The sequence below is a fragment of the Sceloporus undulatus genome, chromosome 1 (assembly GCF_019175285.1).
Source record: "Sceloporus undulatus isolate JIND9_A2432 ecotype Alabama chromosome 1, SceUnd_v1.1, whole genome shotgun sequence".
NCBI lineage: Eukaryota > Metazoa > Chordata > Lepidosauria > Squamata > Phrynosomatidae > Sceloporus > Sceloporus undulatus.
Window position 1 is genome coordinate 25,753,738 of NC_056522.1, and position 25,432 is coordinate 25,779,169.

General features: G+C 40.6%; 1 protein-coding gene across 4 annotated transcripts in view; it reads left to right on the top strand.

Moving 5' to 3' along the window:
• TTBK1 (tau tubulin kinase 1) overlaps positions 1 to 25,432 on the top strand; it is a 157,300-nt gene that overhangs the window by 121,760 nt on the left and 10,108 nt on the right. For all 4 annotated transcript variants that reach the window (XM_042445382.1, XM_042445383.1, XM_042445381.1 and 1 more), the window contains one exon: positions 21,970 to 23,573. In XM_042445382.1, coding sequence (XP_042301316.1) covers positions 21,970 to 23,573 — 1,604 coding nt within the window. The remainder of the gene's footprint in view (positions 1 to 21,969; positions 23,574 to 25,432) is intronic.

The following is a 25,432-nucleotide window of genomic DNA, read 5'->3' on the forward strand; positions in this document are numbered from 1 at the left end:
ACTGCACCATGGATCTACTACTGTGAATCTGGTATCCTGATTCTGTGAAATGGCTTCTATATTTGCTCCTTTGATGTGAAAGAGTCTGAGCTTCCTAATGATGCACCTTTTTGTGTGAGAGTCTGAAGTTGGCATTAACAGTCCATGCTGCTTCATTCTTCCCTCACTGAATTTTAATGGTGCTTCTTTCGTGTGCCATTATTGTTTGTTGCTCTTGATTTTCTTTTGTTCATTCATGTAGGTTGTTTATGAAGTTGTTTTAAAGAAACCAGCTTGTAAGAGTGGATTGTTGTCTTGTGCATTCGAAGTCTTAAAACAGCAACAACAAAATATTACCTCCCACCAAAGGAGTGAATTTCATAATATTCTGTTTCTGTTAAATATAATTGTTGATCCCCTAAGAATGTATGTACTCACAAATATGCAGCACATGCAATACACCAGCTCTTTTGCATGCCTGTCCTTGGACACAGTGCATTCCTTTGGTATAGTCCATCCCTCATCCTAGATGGTGTTCCAGATGAGGGCTATATTTCCATATTTTATTGCAGCAAAATTAGTACCTCATTAATGAAATACCAGCTTTCCTGCAGTGTTCTTTTGGCTTCTACCGCAGGTTGGGATAGCTTTCATAGCAAGTTTGCACATTTACCACCTATGAGTAAATAGCAGGTCCCACAGCTTGGTGCTTGAGCTGACCCATTTATCTCTGCCCTCATCCTCTCTTGACTTTTGTGGGTATGTACTGCAAATGTAAAAGAATAGTGCCAGATCAAAATGAAAGAGTGGCAGCAGAAGACCTCTGATGCAAACTTTTCCTTTACTTGAGCGCATATATATATATGGCTGCCTCTTGCCTGAATTGGCTGATTTCCCTTTAATCTTCCCCTCCATAATTATCTTGTGAGTGATATGTGGCCATTGGTGCATTATGGAAATGTTGGCCATTTTAAAAGCCAAATAATTTCTCCCTTTCTCCTGTTATCCCCGTGATATTTTGCTGTACTTTCAGATCTTCTGTTTCCTGATAGGATGTATGTTGTGACTGAGATCCACAAACAGTAATTAATGGCCTGGGCTTTATTACAGGAGTGTGTTGCAAGCCATTTTTGTGTGCATTGAGGAGAAAATGTCTTTACATGTGAGGCCCCCTTTTGAATTTTGAAAGTTCAGTCATGTAGATAAGAAGCTACTTTGCCAGTATTCTTGAAGCCACAAAGGGGAATTGCATTGTGGCAAGCAGACTAGAATTATCTGTATGATTTATTGAAGTGTGATTCTGCTGCTGCCTCATCTTAGTGCTAAAAGGAGAGGACAAATTATACCTTTCCACTGGTGCAGGAACCTTTAAACCTGATCATCTGAGTTGCTGCTGCTGCCGAGCAGCTTCTCGCTGGATTTGGCTTCATGTCAAGTGGATTCATCTTAGGACCTAGGGGAAAATGGAAGTTAAAACTGTCATTATCCCATGAAAATCACACATTCGTGATAAAAGTTTTCACACGATGTCGCAATTAAAGCACCATTATCCTGGGAATATCCTGTGAAAATTTCGCATTTGCAATAAAGGTTTTCACACAGTGTTGTGATTAAAGCACCATTATTACCATTATCCCAAGAATAACCAGGCAAGAAATAACAGCAATCCCGGGAAATCCTGTGAATGATTTGTTGTTGTTTATTGCTTGGTTATTCCCAGGATAATAATAATAAATATTTATTTATATCCTGCCTCTTCCGCTTTGAGGATCGAGGCGAGTAACAGCATAGTGACTACAATATACAACAATAAAAACAACAAGCCCCACAAGACTCTGACCCAACCCTCCCTCCCAACTATAAAATTAAACAGTAAAAAATGTTTTAAAAGTACATAACAATACATCAATGTTAAAAAACAAATCACAAATAAGAAAAATAAGAAAAGGAGGGGGATTCAATTGGTTCTGGACATTATCAATTGGGATAATAACTCTTTACTCGTGCTGTGTGTGAAAATCTTAATCATGATCTTAATTGTGATTGAGCGATTTTCATAGGATAATCACAGTTTAAACTCTCAATCCCCCCCCCCTCGGTGTGATAGTCTTTTGTAGCTGCAGGTTACACCGAAGTTTGGAAGACTTCCTAGGATCTAGGGCATCATAGGTCTTACACTGTCTTGTATCACTTGCATCCTATGCCCCACTCAGCTATCTCACTGTACGAGAATGTGTGATTGAAGCTGAATGACACTGTGATTTGTGATTTATTGGATGTTGTATTTCCCCACAACAGTATGGAACTGGTAGAGTGTATTTCCTGTAACACTGCATAACAAGGTTCTAGTTCCTTTTCCTGTTAGACTCCTTTGCTCATTTATTCTCTGTCTGGATCACTTTGACTAGATCTGCACTAGCAGTTCCACAAGACAGCACAAAGATGACATTTATAGGAAATATTTCTAACTCTTCATTTGATGTGTGGAAACTCCTTCTTTGTACTACAACCATTGGAAAAAATGATCTTCTAATGAATGTACTTTTTTAAAAAAAACACAACTAGCTGCTAAACCATGTAACCTGGGGGTTGAAAGTTGATCTCCATTTGGCAGTCACATGCATGCAACTTAACATTCTGATACAAATCTGCGCTATGTTTTATTTTTTTATTATATGGTATGTTTTCTGTTGGGTCTTGTCACCTCAATGCACCTGGCATAATTATATCTTCTTTATAAGAAATCACAGAGCTTCCTTATAAACACTTCATTGCAATTGCAGACCGATGATCTGCCAACATAAAATGCATACACATTGAAAGAGCTGCTCCATGCTACCAGTGGAATAAGAAGGATGCTCATGGGAGACTTACTTCCTCCTTCACTTTGGTCCTTCCTGAGAAAAGCAAGGTCAAATCATAGTCAGGAGAATATTAACATTTTCAGACTGTTTTACTGCTTCCTTTTTCTTGCTAAGATAGGAACACGAAGAATTGTTAATGTGGCTACGCCGTTCCATATCTGCTTATTCTCCCCATCCCCCCGTCCCCCCAGTCTCTGGGAGATAAACATCTGAGCTTGAAAAAGTAGCTGTCCTGGCTGGGAAATTTTGGGAATTCAAGTCTTCAAAAGCAATGTTTCATTTTCATTTTTGCTCTGGTAAAAATACAGCAGCATGTTAAAAGTGCTCTGAATTGAGACCTATTATTCAGTATGGGCAAATCCAACTAGGGTTAATTTCAGCACTTCTGATTCCAGCAGTCCAGACTGTGAAGGGTTTAAGCCTTTGCTGATCACTTGTTGATCTATGTATGAGTCACAAGATAGTAAAGAATTGCCAGCATAAATGTGTGCAGTCTGCAGAGCCGCTGTTCCCTATTGAACACAGAGGGTCTCTTCAACAGACATAAATGCTTTTGACAGAGCATTTCCTGTTTTCACAGGTTTGAACCAGGATGTTGCCGTCTTAGCCCACCTTAAAGAACAATAAAGGGATGAATAGGGAATTACTAATAATGTGTCTGCCACAACAACTACATTTAAAATACAGTCGGCCCTTACAATACGTAGGGATGCCCCTGCCCATTCTTCCCAATGGGAGTGCGTGCATGCAGGTGTGCACCCATGACATACCACCATTGTAAACAATGGGACTTGAGGTCCTGTGGTTTTTGGCATCCGGGAGGGTGGGGTGGGGGCCAGAATGGAAACCTCACAGATACGAAGGGCCAACTGTATTAAGATGGGAACGACAATTGAAACCATGCAACTGCTTCTTAGGAAGGGTATTTGTGCCTTTATAGTCCTCAAAGAAGCTCTCATACAAGATCCTTGGTTCCAAAAATTTCCGAATCCTAATATTTGCTGAATCGCCATGCTTTGTTTTATTTAAATAAATATCTTATTCTTCCAGTAGAGGAGAATATTCCTTCCAGGATATGCTAAGGCCCTGAATAGACAAATACATTCTAGAGAAAGGTAATTTTTTATTTGCTGGTTTGCCAGCTGCATTTCTCAGGGCTAAGGCCTCTTCCAGTTTCTGATGCCTGAAGACACTTGTATGACTAGTTCTCTCTTCCTCAGGCCTACCAACTTCCACATCTAATACTACTACTACTAAATATAAAAATCATAATTTTAAAAGTTAAATAATCCTCAGGGACCAGCATATCCTTCCTTTGCCTTATCTCATGAAGCTACAGGCTTGCTGCTTCTGTCCCACTGCTGGATGAAATATGATTTCAGCAGTTGGTAGTAAGAGCACAGAGAGTGGATTGCTTTTATTTCTGTCCTGTTTATGCAGAATAATGCATCCAAATTTACTCAGAAGTAAATCTTAGTGAGTTCAATGGGACTTACTTCCTAGTCAGTGTGCACAGAACTGCAGCTGTAGTCACTGAATGAGCTAGTCTGCATACAATAGAGTCAGCCTATTTAACTGCATTGGAGAGACTGAGAGCAGAATGTGAGATTATACACTCTTTCCCTAGAAGAGGAAATTCTTCCACTTGTCTCTAGCCACCCCCTTATGTTGGCTTTACAGTTTTTACAGTTAAGACTGGTTGCTTTTAACTCTGTGATTTCAAGGCCAGACTGATATTTGCTCTGTAAAAGTGATTTTGCAATCCAGCAGTTAAGAGACCAGCTGTACTGAATTTGTATTTGGTTCTTGTCTTGTTGTGGCAGTGCACCTTAGTCTCTTTTTCAAAATATCACTTTAGATGATCTATGGATGTTTTTGCACATGGAACCAGTTCATAACATTTAAGAAGTTCCTTTTAGTGAAAACCTCAGGAATTGGAGTCATCTTGGAGTCATTGCAGGTAGGCACAAATACACTTAGCAGTAGTGCACACTTCAAAACTGAGGGAAGCTTGGAGGTGCTTCTTAGTGGGAGAACAGCTAGCTGTAACTTTGAGGGGAAAGGAGAAATTAACCTGGAAGGACCAAGTTGCCAGAAGAGGTTCAAAAGTTTGTTTTCCCTGAGCCTTTTTATTCTTTGTGTGTATTCCCTGTTCAAACCTAAGGTAACACTTTGAACTCCCCTCCCCACCCCTTCACCTTTTTGTACTGCAATAACATTGTATAATATGCTTGCACTATTCTCCTGGGCACACCAAGCATGCGAGAAGGGGGGAAAAAACTGAAGCTTTTTTTTAAATTCAAAATAAAAGCACTGTATTATTTGTGTATATAGAGAGACTAATGGCGAGAGAGAATTTGAATTCTGTCTCCTGTATAAAAGCATGCACTGAATTACTTGTATGTAGATCACGCTGTAAATGCTGCAGAGTACTGTAAGATCCTACACTTGAAATCACAATTGACAAGCAACTTTATCTTTTAAAAAAAAGGAGAAACAAAAAATTAAACCGAAGCTGTGCAATGGATTTTGTGCCTTTTTTAAATCCATGTATGTTAATCCAGACAATCGGAAAGAAAGCTTGTATACTACCAAAACCTTATTAAAGACTCAAAGGCAGAACTTTTTGATGGTGGTTTTCTTTGCATTGGACCTTCACTGGAGCTTAGATACATTTTTGTAATTATTCAGCCTTCAGATTCACATGCAAGAATTCAGCTGTTGGGCAGGGCCTATACTTGAGTACACGTGAAAGACCTTTTCCCCCATTGATGTTCAAAAGGCAGTCTTTCCCTTCTGAGACAGTATCTCTTCCTGGGTGAAGACAGGGTTAACCTTTAACTTCAACAGAAGATGAATCCCTTACCCTCAGAATAGTCTTGTCCAGCATCACACAGCTATTAACTATGAGTAAATTGTTAATACATCTTTAGTCAAAATCTTCTTTGTAATTCAAATTGTAATTTGAACCCACTGGATCAGGTCACATCTTATGGTACTTGATAGGGTGGGACTGAACCAATTGATTCACAACCATTGGAGGTAATGGGTTCTTTTTCATTGGAAGTTTGTCCAGCATATTTTAGACGCAGATTTCTGGCATTGGCAGGTCAGACCAGTTGACTCTTGGGCCCCTTCCAGTAGTACAAGTCTCTGACTGTAAGCTGTGCTATTCCATGCTAACCCAGACAATAGAGTTTCTTTGGAGCATGTATTGACTCCATATTGTGATTTTGCATACACCTGTTCTCCCTCCTCTCCATGCTTACTTAGTGGGACTGAGCAGGGCATGGAAAGATAGTCATCTTTCTCTGAGAACTGGGATAAAGCCAGCAGTTTGCAACTAGGTATTCTGTGGATAGACTGTTCCTCACATTGGGCAAGGGCAGGTGATATGAGTCTATACAGTGGCTGGGTATTCCTTCTCCTTCCTATGTAGTGATACAGGACAGCTCTGATAGTGACTCATCGCTTGTGAAGAACAAATGTGGCAAGGAGACTCATTTTGTGGGAGCACAATTAACTGTAGAGTAAAAGTTGGAAATGATTTGAAGGCACACAACAACAACAAAAAGCATCACTTGCATTATTGCTTCCCAAGGCATGCCCCCTCCAGAGTCCCACTAGTTCCCCAGAACTATGTGTTTGCAAAGTATAACCCAATCCTGTATTGTACGACAAAGAAGTAAAAGGTTCCCAACTCATGGAAGTAGCCAGATTGAAAGACCTTATTGTTATTGAAGTGAAGGGTGGAGGAGAAAATCAGATTTGCTAGACAAATGTCAGCATTTCTACAGTGCAAGGAAGAGTCCAAGAACAAGTGCAGGAGCTATGCTCATGGCTGCTCATAACTGAAGAGGCATTGATTTCTTTCTCCTTGAAATTCTTCCTGAAGTTCCACTACTGGATCATCATGTGCCTGTCTTATGTGTCTCTGTGCTTTAAGAACTATTAAGATACACAGTGTTGGACTACATGCACAAATAAGTCTGACTTGGTATAAGGCAATTTCCTGTTATGCAGTTTGATTGAGAGGGGTGGGTGATACTGTAGATAGGAAGGGATGTTTTTTTATCCAAAGAAAAACAACAGAACATGTCTTTGTTTCTGCCACTAGAGAGTGGGATAGTAACACAGCTAAAACAATTGCTGGCATTATGCAAGAAAATGATGGCATGATCCAGGTATCAGTGCCCCATGGTCCAATGCACCATGCATCATCTTGCTGCTACTGCCTCCCCCCCCACCCCACCCAGAACTGGCCTCTGATGTGTTCAGGTTTCATTTCAGATTTTGTCATAATTTCCCATTGTCTTTTCCCAGAAGCAAGCACCTGCTCTTGGCTCTCTGATGACAGTTGAGTACCCTAAACCAATTAATGACTGCATCCATGAAGGTGTCTCTGAAGGCATGATTCACCCAGCATTCTAAATACATTACATATAACTCTCTTCAGATGGGAGCTGTAGTTCATGCAGTCTTGTCATAACATGAAATGTACATGAGTATAAATAAACTCAAATGCTCATCTAGTGTTTCTGACACGCTATCAAGACCTAATAAACAGATGTGACAGTAGAGGCATATCTGAACAGGCATGGTGGAATGCACTTATCCTCTGTATATAGGAAAAGATTCTGGCCTAGATGGAACACCATCTAGTCAGATTATATAGTCCAGTGCTGTAGCTGGCTAGCTGAATTCACAAACCAGTCATAACAGGGAATACAAGCAATGCATCTCCAAGTTCTGATTAGAGTGCATTATAATAATAATACAAAAATAGATGATAAGCATATTAGCAACTGCAGAAAACATAATGCCTTGTGGGCAGTGACCTCACTGCATTTAGTGGATTAGAATGCCAGGAAGAAGTCATTCTGATAATTCAGTGTTGGCCATGAAACTCTTGATTTCCGCAGCATCTGTTGCTGATCATCCCAGAAGTGCTGGAAATTACTACTGACCAACTTTTACAGTGATCCCAGGGTGCCCTCTACATCCAGATCCAGTTAACAGCATAAAATTCCTATTTACAGAACTTTTTTTTCACCCTCCTTAGCTCCACTGCAAGGGTAGGTCATGGGAAGCATCCTATAGGTTAGTGTTCTGAAATGGACTGTAACCAAAGAATGCCCAAACTAGAGAACCGTAAGCCGGGCCTTTATAGTGAATACATTACAAGTTTCAACACTGGATAGAATTGGGAGGCAAGAAGATTCTAAGTGTTTCCGCAGTGAGTATTTCCTGTGGAATTGCCATTCTCCATTTATTCACTGTTTACAAACACCTACCTGATATTATGTACAAAGCCTCCTTCTCTTGTGCTTTGTATGTTTCTTTCTGCTGCTTTTCAGCACCCAGAAAATCCATAAAAAAAAAAAAAACAACACCAAACAATTACAGTTGGGCAGCTGGCACTCTTGTAGGTGTTAATAGGCTAGGGTTGCCTTAGGCTTGCCATAAGTCAGAACTGACTTGAAGGCATGCACTCGCACAGTGAGAGAGAGACTATAGCACAGCTGTCTCATAGATTCTTGTGGAAGCTTTTGCAGAGGCTGGGTAAGACAGTACTGTCTAAATGGATATTTTGGGTTGCTTTAATAATTTCTTGTATCTTCTATTTACATTAAAATTTTTACTATTAATATAGCCTTGATTTTCCACCTTATCATTTTTTCTAAATAGCAAACCTACCAGTCTCTGAACAGGACTAAATTGCTGTCGTGAGGCTGAAACTTGTAATGTATTCACTATACATTACACTACACTAAGTTTTGACTTAGATCTCCATTATACATTTAGAGGTCAGAAAGGCTGTCCACCTGCTATGAAAGCATGGGAGTTGTTCCATTTGTGGCTTGAAACTAAAATGAAAGAGTTGACTGCTTCTAAAAGACCCATGTTTGGATGTGATCTCTATCATTTGAAACCAGCACATGTAACAGCATTCCCTGGAAAATTCCACTTCCAGTTCAGATACTCCCTGAGTGAACAGAACCTAAACAGAGTGCTGATGGCCATGATTCAACATTCAACACATTTTTGCACACTGAGTAACAGTTCTTCTTCAAACAACTTTTCTTCCAAATAATATTCTTGGTTGCTATTGCACCAGGACATAAGGTTTTGAAGTTGGGAGGCCAATTTTTCATCAGAATATGCAACACACCCCATCCATTCCAAAGGATAAATCCCAATTTTCTGGGTTTCAGATTCGTGTTGTTTAGTCATTGTCCCAAACCAACCTGCTTAATGGGAAAGGAATGATGCAATTTAGATGTCCAAAGAGCCTTCAGATTTTCTTCATGGCAGTATTAAGAGATTAGGCAAACCAATTAACATTTTAGTGGTGGACAAGCAAGCTGCCATCTGGGAAAAGCTGTGCAAACCAACTCCCCTTTTTCTAGAAGACTCAGTGTTAACTGGTCTGCCAAACAGGCCAATCCCTGCGCCACATGAAAAATGGACATAAATTAGACATTAGGAATGGAAATACACAAAAACTGGTTGTGGAAAACTTCCACCTTCCTGGAATGGGCATTCTATGTCAGACCTCAGAACAGTGATCCTTGAACAAAATAATTACAAAGGAAGATTGGAAAAAGAAATAGCAGAATTGGAATATGTCCACAGATTCTAGTCCATCAGCAGTGGGTTGAAAAGAGAGAATGGTTTCCTGGCACATGACACACATTTGAACACTATCTAATCCCTCATCCTCATGAGGGCACCCTTGACCAGTTCACCAGATCTCATCTCTGGTTCCCACACTACATTCCAATACTCATTCATAAGGTTCTCTACTCTTCTTGGCTTAGGCAACATCTTTCCTTCTGCCTTTGTCCCCCAACGGCTATGATTAAATGTGAACTTCTCACATCTTCTCCATACCCACAATCTTTTGAATTTCAATTGACATTCTCATACGCAACCAGCTGATATAGGTCTGTTTCTGGACTCTCCACTCCACCTCATCCATCTGAGGAAGTAGGGCTCATGTCTATGAATGCTCATGCTACCAGCTTTTTTCTTTCAGTTATTCTCAAAGGTGCAACAAGATCCCTTGGCATGCTGATTTTCCAGACTAACATGGGCTTATCTTTGAATTCTAAGTGTCAAATAGTTTAATATGTTTCTAGCTTTCTAAATTATTTTTATTGTTTCAAATTGATTTTATTGTATGCTGTTCTGAGATCCTTGGATATCAGGTGAGATATAATATTCAAATAAATAAATAATGGTACACTGCCTTGAGAATTATGTGGCTGCAGTGCAACTTTTGGCTAGATAGAATGAAACCTAAAAGAATAACATGGAGAGGCAGACAATGTGAGCATGTCCATCTGTCTGCTTCATTGATGCTAGTCTTGCACTAATAAGGAAACATGGCAGCATTCTGTTGCAAACCTGCCATTACTGAAATAGCCCAAGAGAGGGGAAATGATTTTTTTTTGGCTATTTCCCCCCAGTGAGGAAAACATGGGGAGGGCAGGAACACAAAAATAGTTGGTGGGGAGGGGCACATGTGGCCTACAGTCTGCACTCTGCATTCCCTCCTCCTCTAGTCACAAAACATCAACAAAATGCAGAAATCAGTTGAGATGATTGGTCTAGACCAGTGGTCCCCAAACTGTTGGGATATAGAGTCACAAGGAAAAGATACATTGTGGGTTTTAATAGTAACCAGGCATACAAGGGTTACTGTGAGCCATAATGATTAGGCATTTAAACAGGAAGTGACATAAAAAGATAGTCAACAAGTGCTGTAAAGTACTGTAGAATAGAATGCCACCAGTCTGAAAAGCCACTCAGGAGGGTGGCTGGATCCTTTGTGGCACCAGAGGGAGAGGAAGGCCTAGTAGGCCTCACAGAGTCTTTGCTAGAGTAGTGACGAGTGGGTTGTTACTAGTGTGGATGGTGGATGGTGTCAGTGTATATATTGTTGTACACAGTGGAACTTCTTCTAAGAATAAAAGCCTCGTCTGAGAGAAGTTTACAGTGTCTCTTTGCTCATTGAGAAAGGGAGAGGCGTTTCTCCAGCTCACAAGCTGCTGACTACCATTACGAAGGTGGGAAATCTGGTGCCAAACATTGACATGTTGCCTCATGCGCTGCACAACAACAAAAGCGTTTTAACACAAACGGTGCCCTTTAAGGGATTTTGGACTTTAGCTCCCCAAATCCCAGACTATTGGCCAACATGGCTGAGACTTCTGGGAGCTGATGTCCAATATCTCTTAAAGGACACAGTTTGGGGAACATTGGTTTCAACTGTTTCTTTCAGGCTCTTTCTATTACTCAACAGCTTCACAATCAACTTCTTTTTGAGTTGCTTGCTTGGCAAGTAGCTACTCCGAAATGCAGGACCCATGGTAAAAAGGGAGGTGGTCCCTCAGGAAAATTAGCTGAACATTATTTGTGGAGTGCCTGGATTTGAGAGGACAGATCTGAGTCTGGTGCTACTGACAGAGCTGTCTGGCTGTGCTTGCAGGGGGAATATGAGGCTTGAAGTCTGAAAAACATTTTTTTCAACCTCTGTCAGTGGCACCAGACTATTGCTAAACCAGCTTGAGGTGTCTACTCAGTGTTAGAATTGTGACTGCTGCTCAAGATTGCGATCATAATAGTTCTGTTCTGTTGGAACACTTTTAGGCACCACAGTTTAAGAAGGATGTTGACAAGCTGGAACATATCCAGAGAAAGGTGACCAAGTTGGTAAAAGGTCTGGAAACCAAGCCCTATGAGGAATTATTTAGGGAACTGGATATGCTTAGCTTGGAGAACAGAAAATGAGGCTGCATTCGCACTACAGAAATAATCCAGTGTGACACCACTTTTACTCTCATGACTTAATCCTATAGAATTCTGGGAAGTGTCACTTTTGTGAGACTTTTAACCTTCTCTGTCAGAGAGCTCCAGTGCTACAACAACCTACAATTCCCAGAATTCCATAGCATTGACCCATGGTAGTTAAAGAGGCGTCAAACTGGATTATTTCTGCAGTGTGAATGCAGCCTAATAGGTAACAATAGCTATACAGTGGGCCCTTTGTATCTGCTGGGGTTTGGTTTCAGGATCCCCAGTAGGAACCAAAATCTGTGGATGCTCAAGTCCCATTAAATGCAATGGCATAGTAAAATAGTGTTTCCTATATGAAATGGCAAAAATCAAGATTTGCTTTTTGGAATTTATATTTTTTAAATATTTTCAAACCGTGGATAGTTGAAATTGTGGATATGGAGGGCAGAATATATTTAAATACCTGAAGGGATGTCATGTAGAAGATGGAGCAAGCTTGGTTCCTGATGCCCTAGAGCAGTGGTTCCCAAACTTTGGTTCTCCAGATGCTTTGGGCACCAGTTCCCAGAATTCCTAATTGTTGGCCAAGCTGGCTGAGGCATCTGGGAGTTGAAGTCCAAAACACCTGGAAGGCCAAAGTTTGGGAACCACTGCTCTAGAGCCTAGAACAATTAAAGAGATCCCATTTGAATATTAGTAGGAATATATTGACTGTAAGAGCTGTTCAGCAGTGGAGCAAACTGCCTTGGAGGGTGGTGGACTCTTCTTCTTTGGAAGTCTTTAAATAGAGGTTGGATGGACATCTAGCAGGACTGCTTTAGTTGTGCGTTTCCGCATGGCAGAGAATTTTATTTATTTATTTATTTATTTATTTATTTATTTGGGTATTTATATCCCGCCCTTCAGCCCTAATGGCTCTCAGGGCGGCTTACATTTATTATTTTTTAACCAGACAGTTCCCTGCCCGCAGGCTTACAACCTAAAAGACATGACACAAAAGGAGAAGGAATGGTGAGGGGGGAGGGGATTGGGTCCAGCATTCTTCTCTCCCTCTGAGGCCTGGACCAAGGCAGATGGACCGGAGGGAGGGCTCTGCTTCTTCCAGGCAGGCCTGGTGGACCTAGCCTGCCTCTCTCCCCTTCCAGATGGTGGCTGAAGGGAGGGCTGGTCTTCCTTGAGGAAGGCAGTTGGAGCTCGCCTGCCTCTCTCTCCCCTTCCAGATGGTGGCTGAAAGGAGGGCTGGTCTTCCTTGAGGAAGGCAGTTGGAGCTCGCCTGCCTCTCTCTCCCCTTCCAGATGGTGGCTGAAGGGAGGGCTGGTCCTCTTCGAGAATTGGAGTAGATGGCCCTTGTGGGCCCTTTCAGTGCTATGATTCTGTGATTCTAGAAGAGATAGAAGATGCTTCTTCCCCAGTTGACACTATTTTCCATCAAGGAAAGATGCTTTCCCAAAAGTGAAACACTGTCCTCTGCTCTAGCCATGTCAGCGTTACCATATCCATCAGGGACATAGCCAAGGGGGGGGCCTTGGGGTCCAGACCCCCCCTTCCGTTAGATAAAACGAATGGTGTGTGCTGCTGCGCCGCCACACCCAAGCCCTATTATAGTGGTGGCACTTAGTCTGGACCCCCCCTCCTTTTCCAAAATCCTGGCTATGTCCCTGTATCCATGACAAGTCAATTCTTTCCACCTCCATCTCCCCACCCTTATCTTTAAAATGGATGTTTTTTTTTTAAAAAGACAAATATATTCTTGCATATCATGAAGTGTTTTATTATTATTATTATTTTTCTGAGTATGAACCTGAGGACTTTACAGCCTCAAAATAAAATTCACAGCCATAGACGCAGTATCTATTTGGAATTCACAGCTACTGATACATAGCAACATATGCTTTCTCCTGCCTGTATCCTACCAGTGGATTGAGAAAGAGATAGGAAAGAGACAAACTTTTTGGTGACATTTTGCTTAATCCTGAGGCTCTTGCACTGTTCCAGAAGTACATGTCAGCCATACTAGTTATATTTTCTTTGCTTTGTGTGTTTATAATACTGCCTTTCTTTCAAGGCATCCAAAGCACTCTACATTTTGAAAAATATTAACACAAGTGTTACCAAAAACAACATTCCCAGCAATCTTTAGCTTAAGTAAACAATATCTTCTTAAATAGAGGTAGTGGTGCCCATTATAGTTAAGGTATCATTTTTTTGCTGAATCAAATAAAGTTTCTAGAACATGGACACATAACACGAAAAACCCACAAAAAACTATGGATGCCAGCCATGAAAGCCTTCAACTTCACAAAGTTTTTTGAGGGTTTCTTTTACCACTGGGGAGCCCTGAAAGCCACGAAAATGGCTGTGAGCCACACTTTCTCCTCCTCTGATTTAAAACTTAATTTAGTTCAGCAAAAATTGATATTTTGGACATAATGGGAACAACAACAACAACAACAACAACAACAACAACAATGCTCATTATGGCGAAAACTATGGCCAAAACGCCACCAGTGGTGGTAATAATAATAATAATAATAATTATTATTTCTGGATTAAGGTCGGGAACAACAACAATTAACAGACAAACAACATTACCTCTGTTTAGGAAGAAACTGCTTACCTAAGATAAAGGCTGGTGATGTAATAGTGATAATGCTTTCTATGTCATATAATGTGGGCATTGTCAGTGGTTATCCCATTTTATTTGGGTGTATTAGCTTTGTATTAGAAGAATCTTAGATATTTGTAGACAAAAAATATTATTTTAAACTCTATCTCTGAGACATGGAATTTAACCAGTGGCCAGTGTGGTTCCATCCTATATGCTCTTCCTATTGCCAAAAGACTTGTACTCCAAGAGGGGAAAGATAAACATTCTCCATCTTTGGTTTAACAGTCAGAAACTCACATTGCTTTAGCTACTAATGAATGTGTATTTGACAGATGCCAGCTTCAAGAAAACTTATTTTTGGAAAGATAGTCAGCTTACTGTATATGCTAGCCCACACCCATATGGTCAAAGAGGAACAAACGCTTTCTGTCTTCCAGCCAATCATACTCTGGGCTTGTCTTCATGGACAAATTACCCTGAATTCCTTTTGGGCTTACTGTGTCCTGTTTATATGACGCAAGGCCAAAATCCCAAATCAGGTGTGGACTGTTTTCACAACACCTGCACCCAATTCAAAGCTTCACCCCCATCCCACATTTCAATAACTCACCTTTTAGGAGGGGTTTCAGCTTTGGCACCTGGAGTATTCTGTCAAATGAAGACAAGCCCTCAGTCACTCTTAGTGACAGCTGCCATATGGCTGGCTGGATATACCAAACTGGGAGAAATAACTGATGGAAACCCCAACAAATGCCTCTAAATCCAGGGAGAGGAGGAACATTATTTTTCTGTACCCATCTCAGCGGGTGATGAATCTGTAAAACCACAGATCTTCTCATAAAGAAAAAAAAGGAATAGTTTGCAACAGCAGCAGATGACTGGAATTCTCCAGATCAGCCATAAATGGGGAAAGAGTCACCACTGACCTGTAGGCTTGATTTAAAAATATTGACGAAAATGAAAAAAAAAATAATTGTTGGAGGTGTGGGAAAAGTATAGGAAGCTTGTACCATATGTGGTGGACATGCCCCAAAATTTCCAAATTTTGGACAGAAGTACATAAGAAAATAACCAAAATAATACAATTAGACTTTCCAAAATTGCCAGAAATGTATTTATTGAACATAGTGGAAAATAAAGAAGTAAGGAAAAAAAATTAAACCCTTATTATACCTAATTACGGCTGCAAGAATAGTAGTCGCAAAGCACTGGAGAAATGAAGAAGCACCAGGGATTGATTTGTGGTTAGAAAAAAGCTTAGATGTGATAGAAATGGATTTATTAACAATGAAACTTAAAGGTGAGGAAGGGACAGAAGAAGATCCGACATGGTTAAATTTGAAGAAAATATATGTAAAGGGGAAATAGAAATAGACGACAAAATAGGATTTTGGAAGGATATAATTACACCGTTTTTGTATTCTGGAGCAGAAAGATGAATGACCAATGTATATAACTCCAAATAGATAAGCTAGAGAGGTGGTGGTAATTGAGAGACACAGGAGAGTGATTTTTAACACTGTTGAGGAATAGAAGTAAAATAGCTAAGTAGTGTAACAGCATAATAAGAGTAGAAATGGGGAGGGGAGGGAGGGGTGAAAAAAAATATTGACGAAAAAAGCTCTTTGTGGCTGATTTCAAAAGTGATGGAAGCAATGGAAATAGGATGGTCATCCGAGACTTCTGGTGTGAGGTGCTGTGAGGAGGACGTGGGTTAGGAGGTCTCCTGACCGTTCCTCCATGGCTGTGGTTCCTGATGGAACAGGGCTGACTCTTTGTCCGTCTGTACCCATCTTGGAGAAGAGAGGGTAACCGTGTTGGTTCGTTGGGGACTTTCTTGCTGCTGCTGGCATCAGGGAGATGCTTTTTTCCTCCCGTTTGCTTTTGCCATAGCCGAGAGAGTCAGAGAGCTGTTGGCGCCCACAGTTGCAGCCGTTTGTTTATTCAGCAGCATCTGCACAGCCCACACCCTAATTAACAACAGAGGAGAAGAGCATCTGAGAAGCAGTATAGGAGGCGATTTTTTTGGTGCTCTACTTAAACTACCCCAAATACAAAAGCATCTTCTGCATTTAAGAACTAAAGCAAAGCCGATTTAAGCTGTGCAAGCCATGAGGAGTGCAAGCTGCAAGATGCGTTGTAAGCTTGGAGCCCCAAGGACGGTTTTCCAGACTGTGGGGAAGCAGCGTTTTGCCACTTCCCCGAGGCTTGGAAAAGCGGTGGATCGGGGCCCCCGGGGCTGCCGCTGTGGCTGCTGAGGCCCTGATCCGTTGGGGAAAGGGGCAGGTGCAGGCCGCCCCAAAGGGGCGATCTATATCCCGCCATTGTTAATAAAAGGAACATGGAAAGAAGGATGGAACAAGGACTAGATATTATTAATGCATTTTTACAAGAATAAGGACTAATAGAGTTTAAAATAACTGAAAAAGAAAAAAAAAGTACAATGAATGACCTATCACTGCTATTTATAACTGAGCTTAAGTAGATATGATTACAGTTCCATAAGGAGGGCGTCGATTAACTGGTTCAGCATTTACACACTAATTACACTATTTAATACATTTTGATGTCACAATTTTTTGTATGATCAGATCCATGCTTATTATATAATAGTTTAAAGGATTATAAATTTAAAGAGAGGTATATATAACAATCGATAAGAATATGTAAAGCTATATACGGATTTTGTTGAACTGACATAAAAGATGTTAGATTAGACACTGTAAGTAAGAATAATATTATCAAGCTGAAGGTAATGCACAGACGAAAGAAACAATCAAGAATTTTAGAATTTTGGAGGGGAGGAGTATTAACTAATATAACAAATAGGTAAGAGCACAAATAACATGGGTAAAAGAACAACAGAAAAGATAGTAAACTGTAGATAATAATTTGGTTAGAGAAATATGTAACTTTTGAAAAATGTAAGAAACTTATATGTATAATTGATTGTACAGTATGTTCAAATTTTTCTCAATAAAGCTCACTAATTTAAAAAAAAAATTAAAATTGGACTGGGAAGGGAAAGAAATGGTGTTAGAAGGAGTGTTTCTTTGATGGGAAGAGAAGGCTTTAAAATCAGATTGGAAAACTTACACACACACACACACACACACACACAGGCATGACAGTGCTTGTTTCAGGACCTTTCTAAGCAGTGTTAGTGTACTGACCCATATATAAGTCAACCCAGGATTTTAGAGTCAATTATGGGGCATACATTTCTTGATCTATAGTTGAGTATATACGGTATACCCATAAATTACCATGTTCATGCTTAGACAAATCCAAATAATCTCTTACTTCCTTTTATAATGACATATATGTGGACACTCTGAAAGATGTGGCTCTGTACCAGGGGTGGAAAAAGTGCAGCCTGTGGGCTTTATGGAGTTCCTGGGCCATTTTTGTGGATGCCCTTGGCTCCCCCAGGAGTTAAAAAAAAAACAAAAACCTTTTTGAGTACAGTGGTTTGAATACAAACCTTGGAATCCACTGGGGTTTGGTCCAAGGATGCTCAGGTACCATTAAATACAATGGTGTGGTAGTTATATAAAATGGCAAAACCAAGGTTTGCTTTTTGGAATTTTTATTTTTGGGAAATATTTTCAAGTTGTGGATGACTGACTCCATGAATAGAGAATCCTTGCATATGGAGGGCCAACTCGATTTTTTTTTTGGGGGGGGATACTACAAAATGTCCAAAAATGACCTTTAAGAGGTTTAGAGGGTATTTCCTCATGTTTGTATTCCTCCCCAGATTCCCTCAGGAGGCAAAATGAAATTTTGTGAAATTTTCCAAACAATTTTATTTTGCCCCCAAATGTCCCAAAATGTTCTGTAGGGCCTAGAAAGGCTCTCAAACTGCCTCATACCCACATAGAGGGTATTTAGGGGCAATTTCATTTTGCAAGTGCAAGTGTGGATCCTCAAGGTCTTCTGGAGATCTAATGTAGCTCTGTATTCTTCCACTTTCTCCTACCCCACTCTATACACCATTGCTATGCTAACATAAGCAACACAACATGTTTCCAGCCTCTTTTAGCTGTGTTGACCTACCAACCAGAGGAAAGGGGAATCCAATCTTTACCCTTACTATTGCATACATAAAACACTCTTCGATATAAGTCTATGATATTGACTTGGCCACATATTCATGTCATTTGGTATCTGTTAAGGGCTGTTCTGATAAAGTTTAGTTGTAAGCTAACGAAATTTAAGAAAGGAAGACAAGAGCCTCAAAGTTGCCAAACAACAGGGAGCCTTTACCCCACTCCATGAGCTTTTGTAGGACTGTAGCCATTGACAAATCTGTTCTAAAATAACTTAAATCAATGCAAATTCTTTTTAGGGCTCCTGGAAGCCGCACAGTTTGGTTGCTGTGGCCTCTGTGTGGGGCAGAAAGGGGCAGCATCTGGGCACTTCTTTTTCCCCATCTGTATCCCCCCTTCCTCTTCATTTCTGTGAACAGTTAAAATCTTTAAAGATCTATATGGCTTAAAGGATCAGTTTTTCTTACCTGAACCTAGTTTTCTATTAAATTCATCTTGTGAGACCCTACATCTTGAGAGACCCTTTTGTAGATATCCTCCCTTCCACTCCATTTCTGTGAACAGTTAAAATCTTTAAAGATCTATGTGGCTTAAAGGATCAGTTTTTCTTACCTGAACCTACTTTTCTGTTAAATTCATCTTGAGACCCTTTTGTAGATATTCTCCATAACCAAAAAATCAGGGTTTTTCTGTTAGTTTTGCTGTTGTTGTTGTTGTTGCTGCTGCTGTATCCCACAGTCTTTTGGACTATTCCCCTGACTTTGAGTTTACAGAATCATTGGCATTAGACTGTTTCTATTTGCTTAAGATTTTCCTATTTAATTGATGTATGCTGCTTTTTACTACTCTTCACCACATTCAATTTGTATATATTGATAGTTCATTTAAAAAAAATCTCCCTTGTTATTTTAATTGTTGCTGCCTTGAAATGTTTTTAAGATTACAAAATAGGAAACAACTAAATAAATATCCTTACTTATGACTCTATCAAGCCTAGTTTCTGCTTTTTTCATTGCAGTTTGCAGAGCAGTGAGGGGAAATGGTTTCATGCAACCCATGCGTTCACTGAAAGCACATGCAAAGGGTGGGTGGGTGGGTGAGAAGTCATGTTTCCACAATGCATTCAGCAGCCACCCATTCTCCTTGCCATATATTTGGAGGTGATGTAAAGGGGTTCTATGCACATACTGATCCTCTATGCAAAGAAGACTCCTGATAGGTCCAGGGCATAAATATCCAAGTGAATGCATAGCACAAATCATCAGCAATGTGAGAGTCAAGGTAGCCAACACAAGCTCTTAATTTCTCATGTGTGCTTCAAATGTGTGGGGCATACGTATTTGTTCTATAAGCTACCTAGTATAATGTTCTTACTAGATTTGCATAGACAATTTGCCTTGCATCTGAGCTATACCCTGGCTCTCTTCTGTTTCTGGCTGATGTGATTGGCTATACCATACTGCTGATAGCCCCTTTCTACATTTATGCAGCATTCTGTCCTTGTGTAGTTCTACCTGGGTTTCAGAAGAATATTTAGACATTTTATTTCTGGAAGTATACTGGGTTTTTCTTAAGACTCATTACCATTCCCCCCAAAAGAATCAACCAGAGAAGGCTTCACCAACATGTCAACATATACCAGGTTTGATCCTTGTTCTGTCCTGAAGTTGCTCACAGGCAGCCTGCTATCTGGACACATTCTTACAATAGCTGGCCTGTAGAAAAACCTCAGAAAACCAAGGTGCTCTATGATCAAGAGACATCCAATCAAAGGATTTTCTATAAGTATTGATAGGCATGGTGCGCAGGTGCATGATTCAGTATTCTTGTTGTATGCGATACAGGTCTGGTTCTAGTAATTGCCTAGATGGAAGAACTATTCTGAGTTCTGCAGAAGAAAAAAGGTGCATAAATGTTAGTGAACAAGAATATCTTCTCATCTATGCAAGAAAGAAATAGGCAGACTTGGATGGATCCAGTATCCTTTATTTTCCATGACTTTGAGAAAAGCTTTAGGAGTGTGGAGAAATGGCCCACTCCTCCCGTCCTGGTTTAACAACAAATAATAAAGTGCTACAGAATAGCACACACACACAACGGACATGCACAGTGGTGCCAAGGGTGGTTGATGGACATTAAAGGAGGGCAGGTTTTCCCTACCATTTGGGGGGTGAAGTGCCTTCTACTTGGGCCACACGCTGCTGCTGAGTGAGGAAAGACCCATAATCTCCTAATTCCCAGAAAATGTAACTGTGTGAGATCAACATGCATATGACAGTGGATTTCTATGGCAGAGCAGAGGTTAGAATCCTGGTCTCCAGGAGTCCTAGTCCCACACTCAAACCACTATACACTGGCTGTCATTCTGGGAACTACAGTACTCCCTTCCCAAAAAAACCACAAAACAAAACCCTTCAGAAGCACTGTGTGATAATGTACTTCCCTTTCATTTCCTGAAAAGATCTACACTTTTAAGAAAAGCTTTCAAAAAGAAAAGCTTTTTTATACTTCACAATAATCTTGTATGTTTCTGTCCTGTCTCTGGCTATTTCAACTTTGATGGAAGAAATGCTTACCTATAGAACAATTTGTTCTACATCTTTCTATTTTTAACTTTAGGGATCTCCTGTTCATGATAATGCAAGGTGCTATAAGCCATAGGTTTTGTTATATACCATCCCCTTTTACAAATGTTGGCCTTGCAACCTTTCCAGATGATTATTTTGGTTTGCTTCATGTCCCATGAGCCTGCTGATGCCTTAGATGCATAATGAGCTTTTGCATTGTTACCTCTTAGGTGTGTTCATCAGACATCACACTAGTAGGAGGTGAAGGAGAGATACTGTTCCTTACTTGTCTTTAGCAACAGTGGCCTGATACCAGTCAGAGGCCCTTGCCTCTCAGTCCTTCCTATTAGTATTAGATCTGGATACTCAAGATGAAGAACTGAAAAAGAATGAGGGGGAAATTCAGTGTTCAATTGTTCCTCACACATCTCAGAAGACATTTTGGGGCTTTGAAAACGGGATTTTAATATGATGTGGTAAAGTACCTTCCAAGATGTCTGAATTGCAATATTCATACTCATAGGAAACAGTTTTCTTACTTCAGATAGATAGATAGATAGATAGAAAGATGAAATTATAATACATTATAATAATACTTCTTATTGTATTTTTAGCCTATCATGCTTTGTCTAGATCCAGGGGAGTACAACCATCATTTCCAGAGAATGTGGAACATGGCTTCTTGGCATCTTCTTTTTTAAAAAGAAAAATACCTCTTTAAACAGTACCTTTTGACAAGAGCAATTGGCTTCTCCCCCAAAAAGGTGCTGGGTAGTGAGGGAAAGGGAAGCGAGAAGGGCTTGTCTCGGGAGAAGGAAGAATTTGCCCCATCTACTTTGGACTTTGGCTTTGCCTACCACTAGTTTTAGCCCCACTCAATACTGGCATGAGATCCTCCAACAGAATATCCCTGAGGAAATGTGGCCCTTCACAGAATAAAGATTCCCCAGCTCTCCAGTTGAGAGTCTCCCATTCTTATTACTTCTTCTGAAAATATGGTGACCAGACCAATGCCAGGTGCCATAACATTTCTCTTTTTAAAATGTTGCTTTAATATTCTCCTGGATAACTAAATATTTTTGTGTGTCTTGTTCCAGGTGTTCACACTGAAGCCTTTAGAAATGAATGGTCTCCCCAAGGTGGTGCCTTTAAGTTTGCCTTATCAAGATTTCAAAAGGGATGTGTCAGAAAACCGAGAAAGATCCAGAATCTTGCAGCGTGTAAAGAAGGTGGATTTCTCAAATGTTGTCTTAACTGCCCCATGCAAAACACCTGCAACCCATTTGGAAATGGCAAATGGCAAATATGAACAGGAGGAAGAGGAAGAAGCAGAAGAGGAGGAGGATGAGGAAGAGGAGGAGGATGTTGGTGAGTTAGGAGAAGAGCTTGACATGCACAGTGACTCAAGCAGCGATGTGAGCCAGAAAAGTACTGAGCGCAGTCAGGAAGGTGCCCCATCCACCCTCTTGGCTGATGACCAAAAGGAGTCCAAGGGGCGAGCTTCAGCTGCAGAAGGAGACTTGGAACTTGAGGAAGGCTCAAAGACATTGGTTCTCTTTTCACCAGGAGACATAAAGAAGTCTCCTGTGAACACAGACCTGGCTCCTGATGTTGATCTTGGAACTCTTGCTGCTTTGACACCTCAAAATGAGAAACCTCAGCCTATGGGAAGCCAGCTGGATGTATCTGAGCCAGGAACATTGTCCTCCATCCTCAAGTCAGAACCAAAGCCTCCAGTTGCTGTGGCCACAACCTCCTCTCCTTTTACCAAAGTTGAACGCACATTTGTTCATATTGCTGAAAAGACCCATTTGAATATCATGTCTTCCAGTGGCCAGCTGATGAGGCACGAAGATTACCCTTCTCCAGGACAGTTTGAAGAGATCATAGTTGAAGAAGAACTAGAAGAAAATCAGGTCTTGGTAGAAAATGGAAGTGTGAATTCAGCCCTAGAAGGGGGAGAGATGGAAAGCTGTGCTCTCTCAGTCAACCATATCGAAACCACCTCTGATACTGGAGGGGAACAGCCCTTGCTTCTCAATGGTGTTAGCAAAATGGAAGAGGAAGAGCTAGAACTTAAGGGCAAACTTGTCCCTCAGTTAGATTTGGAAGAATCTGATAAGCCGATTTCAGAAGAGGCTGACCTTGAAAATAAAATTCTTGCAACTGAATCCCTAAAACAAAGAGAAACGCTTCCAGATGTTCCAAAGGAAAGTCCCAAGAAGCCTTTGAATATCAGATACAGAAGCAGGATTCCCATCTTACTCTCTGAAGAGGACACTGGTTCAGACCTTTCAGCTTCACACTCTGGCAAAGAGAGGCTGTACAAGCGACTGAAACAGCAGGATTTGGCCCGCCTGGTGATGGAGAAAAGGCAAAACCGTCTGCTCAGGTTAGCTTCAGGAGCTTCATCTTCTGCTTCTTCCAGTGATGAGAGGCGACGAGCTTCAGAAACCTTGTCAGCCACTGGGTCTGAAGAGGACACCCATGACTCAGATGACTTTACTCCAAGGAAAATGGGGATTCAGGAGAAATTTTCATTGATTAAAACAGATGAGAGAAGCCTAAATTCAAAGAGCAGGATCCCTCGTCCCATTGTGCCTGTAAAGCCACCCGTGATAGAACTGAAATGTGTGAGCCCTTCAACACTTCCACTACCAGCACCAAGTAGCAGTCCGGGTGGAATGGATGCGACGAACAGGTACATCTGTATTGGTGGTTCTAGTCCCAGAACTTGGCAAAGTTATTTTTTGGAACAATAAGTCTCAGAGTCAAAACTCTGGGACTTATTTGTAGTCTAAAACTTACTTGCAGTCTAAAAAAGTAGTTTTTTGAAGCTGTCTCTGTGTATGTGCTTCAAGATGCCTACTTATAGTGACCCCATGAATTTCATAGGGTTTTCTTAGAGGCTTTAAACACTTTCCATTGGCACCAAATGTTTGGGGAATACATGGAGATGGTTTACCACTGTCTTGCTCTGAAAGATAGTCTAGAGCACTTGGTATTACCCGGTGTACCCTTGTCCAAGTGCTAACTAGGTCTGATTTTGCTTAGCTTCCAAGATCAGATAGGATCTGTTGCCATTAGAGTATAGTCTGTATGAGCTGTTTTAGATAGTTCATTTTGCTGTTGCTGAGTCCTCAGTTCCTCCTTTTACCTATACAGTATATATAGCCCATATTCAATACTAAGCTGGTCCCTTTTTTGTCAGACCATGGCCAAGAAACTAGTGGCTTGGACCTTCTGCAGCCTCCTCTCCTTGGCCATGTCTTCCCATCAGCAATTTGGCTTTCAAAACATTTGGTGCCAATGGAAAGTGTTTTAAAGCCTCTTTGCAGCATGAGTGGGTGTATTTTCAGAGAAGCTGGTCACAGTTGTGCTACAACCCATCCCTTGATCATCTTCTCTGAGCATCAATGGTTAAGTCTACCATAGGAGCCAATGGGAAGTTGTTGTTGTTTTAAAGGATGACAATTGTATAAGCATACTACACATGGTGGATTTCTGGATGGTGTCATAGCTGGAGAAGTTAAACTTTTGAGCATTGTGAAACTTCCCACCTATAAATTAACCCGTTTATAAAGCCTGCCATTTGCCTCCAGTGGAAGGCTTTTTTGAAAACCTTCTTGTTACATGGTGGAATCATATATCGGTTCTTGCATACATATACATGACAGAATAGGAATGAGCCTTTCCACCACTGGAACATAGTCCCCAGAATATTAGCCATGAGAAAATGCTGGCCTTAGACTGGGAAAACGCCAGCCACATGTTAAGATATCTGCTTCCTTGCTGAAATTTACCATCTATGTTACACAGTTACATGTGCTAACATTTACTGGGATTTCACATTCTTAAGGTTTTAATGATTGCTGCACTTAAGAGACAGCAATATTTGTACAGTATTACATGTACAATAACATCCTAAATCCACAAAACAATGATACTTTTATTGGGGCAACCAAAATGCACAGATAGCTTATTGGGATGCCTTTTCAACGGTGATGGGAATGCCTTGGGGACATTCAGCCAGCATGGCATGGTGATCATAGTCCGTGGAGTATTTTGGTAGGATGGAAAGATATAGCCGTGTTAGTCTGTAGAATCAGTATGTAGAGAGATCTTGTAACATCTTTGAGACTAAATGAAAGAAAAAAGTTAGCAGCATGAGCTTTCATAGACTAAAGTCTTCTTCCTCAGATTCATTTGATAGAAATGCATCTGAGGAAGAAAACTTTAGTCTATGAAAGTTCATGCTGCCAACTTTTTTTCTTTCAGTTATTCTCAAAGGTGCTACAATATCTCTCTACACTTGGAGCCCCTTGCCATTGACCTGCAATAGGCTCTTAGCTACAGTTTATACTGTACTTCTTTTAGCAAAACTGGTGCAGTTTCTGCATCGTAGCAGTGGAGGAAGTTCATCCAGTTCAGTTCTGCTGTCCAGATAGTGCTTTGTGTGAGCCAAGCACTGCCTTCACACAATCAGAAATGCAAAGACCTTTTGCTCAAATAATAATAATAATAATAATAATAATAATAATAATAATAATAATAATAATA